The following is a 7,032-nucleotide window of genomic DNA, read 5'->3' as shown; positions in this document are numbered from 1 at the left end:
TGTATGTGGTCAGGGTCTTCATTAAGCTACACCCTGAGCTCCCCACTGATTTTTTTTTTCTGAGACAAGATCTGGCTGTGGGGCCCAGGCTGGCATTGAACTCACTGTGCAGCCCAGGCTGGCCTCAAAGTCAAGGCTATCCTCCTGTCTCGGCCGCCTAGAGTACTAGAATTCCAGGCATGCGTCAGCACGCCCAGTTTAGAAGGGCTGTTAAAGCTGCGTTTGGAGCCAGGTCTGGCGGCAGTGTGCCCACAGCTGGCTGATGTTCACTCAGGAGGCAAAGCAGGCTCCTCCTCGCCAGTCAGTGTCTGGCACCTGCTTGGGAAGAAAGCAGAGCCAGGCTCCCTCGGAGTGGGGGCCAGGGCAGGGGGAGGAGGCTCAGGGAGCTGTGGAGTCAGAAAACAGCGTCCGGGGCCCTTCCAGGCCCCAGGGCATCAGGAACATCTGACACAGGGCTCATGCTTGTTTCCAAGGCAGGCTTCAGAAATACTCAGCGAGATCAACTCTCTGGACTCTGGCCAACTTTTGCTTCCAGGACTGCTGCTGAGCTACACCCCCAGTCCTTTTTGTCTGGAAACAGGGTCTCCTTAAATTGTCTTAGTTGACCTTGAACTTATGATCTTCCTGCCTCAGGCTCCCAAGTGCTGGGATCACAGGCGTGTGCCACCACCTTAGCACGTCCTGCGTGAGGCTCCGCCGTGTCCAAGCACAGACACGGCTTCCCGCCTTCCTGCGACGCACAGCGACTCGTTCACTGCTTGAATGACGTGAGACCTGTTCACCTGTGAGCCGCAGAAGGACAATTTAGGCTGCGGATCAGATGGTGGTTTTTGGTCAAGGCCTCGGCAAACTTTTCCAGAGCTGCTAAACCACTTTACATTCCCGCCACCAATGTCAGAGGCTACCAGGTGCCTGCCTACCTTGGAGATCAAGAGCAGGTGCCCTTGGGGTAAGTGGTGAGGCCTGCTGTCCCCAGGCCCATGGCCAGTTCGCCAGGCCGTCTTCAGGCCAGGCTGGAGCAGGAGGGATGTCTTTTCCTTTGCGCCAAAATGTGTGGGTCAGACAGTGAGATCATGAGCCTCAGAGCCACACTGGGTTTGATGGGCAGGAGCTGGGCTTGTGGTGGTGCACGCCTGTAATCCCAGCGCTAGGAAGGCTGAGGCAGGAGGATGGTTGCGAGTTCAAGGCCAGCCTGGGCGACAAAGCGAGTTCAAGACCAGCCTGAACCACATAGTGAGACCCTGCCTCAAAAAGACTAAAAAAGTTAAAGTCTATTAATTTTATAAAATATTGAATTTCATTGTGTTTTCACATAGATGAAACATTTTGTTATGTTCTGTTTTGTTTTTTTCCAGTACCAGGAATTGAACTCACGACCTTGTGCTTGCCAGGCAGGCGCTGTGCCTCTGAGCTGAGTCCCCAGCCCCCTAGATGAAACATTTTGGTCATATTTACCCCATTCATTATCCTCTCCTCCTACCCAGCCCCCTTCCTCTTATCCAATAATGGTCTCTCTTTCTCTTTAGAGTATACATATCAGGGAAATGTGCGCTACTTGGTACCATCTTTCTAACTCTGGCTTGTTTCACTTACCCTGGTGGTCTCCAACTCCATTTCCTTTCCCATGTCATGATTTTGTTCTTTGTGGCCAAATAACACTCCATTGTTTACATGTGTGCCACATTTTTTTATCCCTCCATTTTTTTTAATCCCTCTATTTGTTGATGGGCACCTGAGTAGTTCCATATCTCTGGTATCATGAATTGTACTGTGATAAACATGGGTATGTAGGTGTCCCTAGAGTATGCTGACTTTAATTATTTCCTGTATGTACCTGTCTTCCTGATTTTTTTTGTTGGGAGGATCTTTTTGAGACAGGGTCTCACTATGCAGTTCAGGCTGGCCTTGAGCTCACTTTGCAGCCCAGGCTGGTCTTGAACTCACGGTGATCCTCCTGCCTCAGCCTCCTGCGTGTTGGGGTTACAGGCGTGTGCCACCACACCCAGTTCCCTGATTTTTTAAAATAGGTTTTTAATATAGGGTTGTTCTCTAATTCAGTCTGGCTTTGAGTTCACTATGTACCTCAGGCTTTGAACTTGCAGCGATCTTCCTCGCTCAGCCTCCTGAGTGCTGAGATTACAGGTGTGTGCCCGCACCTGTCTTCTGATTTGTTCCTCAGCTAGTTCATTCTTGGTGTATAGAAAATTTTGACTTTTTTTTAAATGGTGGTTACTGGGCATTGAACCCAAGACCTTCACTCTGAGTTATATTCCCAGGACTTTTTATTTATTTGAAGGCAAGGTCTTGCTAAGTCACTAAATTCCCCAGGTTGGATTTTCGATCTTCCTGCCTCAGGCTCCTGAGTGCTGGGATTACAGGTGTGTGTGCCACCACACCCAGCCTAGATTTTCAATACTGATTTTGTATACTGTCTCCTTAAATTTTTTCAAATCAATCTTTTTAGTCAGGGTCTTGGTATGTGGCTTAGGCTGACCTTGAACTCCTGGGCTCCAGTGGTTTTCCTGCCTCAGCCTCCTGAGTAGCTGGAGCTACAAGTGTACCTCCTGGCTCAGCTCAAGGCAGCTCTTCTGCCTAGAGTACAGCGCAGGAGGGAAGGAGGTGCCAGCTGCGTGCGTGCTGATGGACTGCAGGCCTTCTCCCAGGCCCCGGAGGTCATCCTAGGGGGATAGCAAGCACGCCTCCATCCTCCCCATCCCCCAGGCGGGGATCCTTCTAGCATGGGCATAGGGTGATGGCACCTCTTTAGGACATCTGAAGGCAAAGTCAAGACAGGGGTACTGGTCTGGGTGCTCGTGGTGGCAGGGGCTGTGTTTGGCTGAGGCGTAGGGGAGGAGAGAAACAAGGGTCTTTCCTGTGGCACCAAAGGCCCCCGGGTGCGGGCCCTGCCTCACCTTCCCGCAGGTGAAGCCACCCTTCCGGGAGGTCCCCAGCGGGGGCAGCAAGGACGAGTCCCCGCCTGGTTCCCCAGACGTGGCCCTGGCCAGCAGCAGCGTTGGGAACTTGCTAGAAACTCAGATTCTCAGGTCCCTCCTCAAACTTATTGTCAGAAACCTGTGGGGACAGCATCCCTCCTCCTGCAAGTCTCAAGGGACGCTTGACACTCTCTGCCCTGCCGCAAGGGGGCCCCAGCCTAATGGAGGGGGCACAGCACCGCCAGCCTGGTGGGAGAGACAGCGGGCCCTGTCCACCTGGCAGGAAGGAGGACTCCTCCCCACAAGGCGGGCACAGGGAGACACGGCTGCCATCCGGGCTTCTCTCTGCAGGATGCAGCCCTGCAGGGAGCCAGGCCCCAAAGAACCCCTCCTTTCTTTGCCCATTCTTTAGAAAGCAGTCTAATGTGCTAATGAGGGCACCCTTGTTCATTCATCACAGTAACAAGCAGGGGGACCCCAGGGAATCAGGGTCTTTTGAAATTTACTGTCACTTACTCCTCTCTTGTGGGCTGGGAGCCCGGGATCCAGGCAGAGGAACGTGAGGGGCTTGAGGAACCCAGGCCGCGCCCAGCAAGTCCCAGCGCCCAATCACTGTCCCCAGAACAAGCCAGGCCCAGGGCCTTCAGGGTCTTTAGCTACCCTTGGTAGAACACAGATGAAATGTCTGGGACACATGAAATGTCCCAGCCAGGCAAGCAGGGACTTTTATTTTTTTATTATTTTTTGGCTTTTTGAGACATGGTCTTGCTGTGCAGTTCAGGCTGGCCTTGGGCTCACTTTGTAGCCTGGGCTGATCTTGAACTAACAGCAATCCTCCTGCCTCAGCCTCCCCAGTGCGGGATTACTGGTGTGTGCCACCATGTTTGGCTGTTCTTATTTTTTTTGAGACAGGGTCTCACTATGTAGCTCAGGCTGGCCTTGAACTTGCAGTGATCCTCCTGCTTCAGCCTCCTGAATGCTGGGATTTTAGGTGTGAGCCACCATGCCTGGTTAAGCAGGAACTTTTTTGTTGGTTTGTTTGAGACATGGTCTTGCTATGTATTCCAGGGTGGCCTTGAACTCACTATGTAGCCCAAAGTGGCCGTGGACTCACAAAAATTCTCCTGCCTCAGCCTCCTAAGTGCTGAGATTAAGGGGTGCAGCACCATGCCCAGCCAAACAGGGACTTTCTTTTTTGTTTGTTTGCTTTTTGTTTTTTGAGGCAGGGTCTCACCACATAGTCCAGGTTGGCCTCAGCTCACTGTAGCCCAGGCTGGCTTTGAATTCACGGCAATCCTCCTGCCTCAGCCTCCTGGGTACTGGGATTATGGGCATGTACCACCACGCCCCAGTGGGACTTTCTTGAGAAGAAAGTGCAGTGGGCAGATGAGGGTCCCAGCCATGACTCCACATGTCCCCGTCCCCTGCTCCTCCCCTTAAGGTTCCTATGCTCCTCTGAGCCCACCCCCTGCACCATCTCTTTTTCTTGCCCATGTTTGCCCATGGCACCCCTGTCCCTGTTTTGTCTCACGAAGAAGAGAAAGGCTCTGGCCTGGGGGCTGCTGCCTGTACCCCATCCTGTAGGCACCCAGGGTCTGAGCAGGGCAGGCAGTGGCAAAGCGAGGGGCACTGGTAGTGGGGCAGGGAGGAGGAGTCACCTGCGGTGGGGTGGCAGAGGAGGTGGGCACACCCAAGGTGTGGCAGGTGGAGGCAGCTGGCACACTGGCTATATCTGGGCACCATGCCCACTTCCAGGAACAGCCCTCCTCTCCCTGCTGGGGAAGCAGCGCCTGATCGGGAGGTGGCATCACCACCCCCTCCCCCTGGAGCCCCTGGTCTGGTGGAACAGGGCAAAGGCACAGGTCTTGCTGGGGGACAAGCAGAGGATGAGACGGGGTCCCCAAGAGCAGATGGTGCCAGGCCATCTCCCCTCTGTCACCTTGGGGCCTGGGGGTCTTGGCTCCTGCTCAAAGCTGGCTCCTTTCTTACGGCCAAGGGCACCAGTGGGGGCCCCCGGGCACTGTGTGTTGGGGACAAGTGTTTCCGGCTGTCATCTAAGGGACCTTGTCCTTAGTTGTGACAGAAGTGCCCCTCTTAACTCAGCTGTATCCTGGTCCCAGCTCACCCTAACCCCAAGCCAGCCACTGTGTGGTATGAGCTGTGCCGAGCCAGGGCTGTCCCTGCTTCTGGCAGCCCAGGGCACCACGGATAAAACGGTGACAGAAGCAGGGCTGAGCAGGGCATGGTGGCGCACGCCTGTAATCCCAGCACTCGGGAGGCTGAGGCAGGAAGATTGTTGCAAGTTTGAGACCAGCCTGGGCTACAAAGTGAGCCCAAGACCAGCCTGAACTGCATAGCAAGACCCTGTCTCAAAAAGACAAAAAAAAAAAAAAAAAAAAAAAAAAAAAAAAGAAAAAGCAGCAGCAGCAGCTAGGCTGGGAGCCTCGGAGTCAGGCACTCGGGGTCCAATCTCACCTTGGCAAGTCTCATATCTCAACCTCAGTTGCTTATATTCTCCCAGGCTCCGCTGGGGCTGAAAATGCCCACTTCTAAAGTGTGGTTGAAACGGCCGTTAGTAGGCATGGGTGATTCCTTTCCCCTTAGGTAGGAGAGTGGGGGGGTAGATCTCCTCTTTTGGGGAATCTGAGCTGTGGGGTGCTTGAATGGGGTGGGGCTGGGGGCTGGATAGAAGGGGGGTGTGTGCTGGTGCCCCAGCTCCGGGTTCCAGGAGGCTTGGGCGGTGGCGTCAGTACTCCTACCCGCTGTGACCCTCCCCTGCACAGGGCCTGCCGCCTCCCATGCTCATCCTGGGCTGGCAGCCAGGCGGGGAGCTGGATGGGTGCCCACTGTGCGCTCAGAGGCCAAAAGACGGGCACCGTCCAGTTGGCAGAGGGACAGGCAGCTGGCCCAGGAGGGGGGAAGTCAGGGTGCCGACTGCTGCGGTCGTGTGCCCAGACGGTGTGGCAGGGACAGCTCTTGGCTGCCCTCCTGGGCCGTCGGGCTGGAGCAGGGAAGGCCCCCTCCTTGGTCCTCCCGCCCGGCTGGGCCACCTGAGCGCCGCAACTGGACCTCGCTCTTGAGGGGCACTGGGACCTTGCCCCCGGCCGGGCTTGCGCTGGCTGGAGGCAGGCCTGCGGGCGGCCGGGAAGGCGGGAGGGCCCTGCGGAGGCTGCCAATGGGTAGCAGATCAGGAAGCGGGGAAACCGGTTTGCCATTTGGGCCTCTTGGGGTGGGGTCTCCTCTCCTGGGCCTTGGCGCGCTTGCCGCTCTGCCTAGTGCCCCACAGCCAAGAGATGCAGGGTGTCCCCTTCTTGCCCATCTGAACTGGCATTCGGAATGCCAGGTGCAAGTAAGAGGGGCAGGGGTCTCGGCTCAGTTTCCTCTCCTCAAGAGAGGCTGGGGAGCGAAGGGGCAGGAAGAACCGGAGGAAAGCAGTCTCCGGAGCAGGAGCCCAAGGAGGAGTCGCCCGGAGCTCGGTCGGAGCTGGAGACCTCTGCAGGGCCCACAGGTAGGCCACGCGCGGAGGGCAGGGGAGGGAGGCGGCCAGGCTGGCGTCCTGAGAGCTGCGGTGGAGGCGACCACGGCGCCCCCGCGCAAGGCGCCAAAAGGGACAGTTTGGAGCGTCCCATCTCCGGTTCCCACTCCAAAGAAGGGCCCGGACGCCGCTCCCTCCACTCTCGCGCCGCTGCAGTTCGCACACGCGCCTGCAGGAGGGGCTCGCCCCGAAGCGGGGGAGGGGCACCCAGTAGGGGGCGCCGGGGAGCTGGGCCCCTCCAGAGGAGCAGGCTCTGAGCGCCCGCGGCCGCGGGACTGGGGCGTCTGCAGAGGCCGAGGAGGGTCGCGAATCGCCCTTCGTAGAGCTGCCGCTGCGCTCCGAGGTCACCTTGGCAGGAGAGGGGGCCGCACTTTTTCCGACCCCGCGGGCTCCGAATGCGCTCCAGCACAAGGCGCGCGGAGGCGTGGAGACCTAGGATCCCCTACGTTGCAGTGACACCCCCTCTCCGGGTGACACCTCAGAGGCGTGCTGGAATCTACTGGGGCGCGAGGACGGTTGGGGGGCGCAGGTGGAGTGAGAAGGGCAGCGTGAGCGCGCCCCGCA

The 7,032-nt window shown here is 57.1% G+C and overlaps 1 protein-coding gene across 11 annotated transcripts in view; it reads left to right on the top strand.

The window, feature by feature from the left end:
- Window positions 1–5,838: 5,838 nt before the first annotated feature.
- The window catches only part of Srcin1 (SRC kinase signaling inhibitor 1), a gene marked incomplete in the record, with an annotated part of 61,027 nt that continues 59,833 nt past the window's right edge, over window positions 5,839–7,032 (top strand). For all 11 annotated transcript variants that reach the window (XR_001235979.1, XM_013519351.1, XM_013519349.1 and 8 more), the window contains 1 exon segment: window positions 5,839–6,441. Coding sequence is in view for 10 of the 11 variants with exons in the window: in XM_013519351.1 (XP_013374805.1) it covers window positions 6,270–6,441 (172 nt within the window).

This window comes from Chinchilla lanigera, unplaced genomic scaffold (assembly GCF_000276665.1).
Source record: "Chinchilla lanigera isolate Chin_1 unplaced genomic scaffold, ChiLan1.0 scaffold00050, whole genome shotgun sequence".
Classification (NCBI taxonomy): Eukaryota; Metazoa; Chordata; class Mammalia; order Rodentia; family Chinchillidae; genus Chinchilla; species Chinchilla lanigera.
This window is presented reverse-complemented; position numbering and strand designations above follow the sequence as displayed.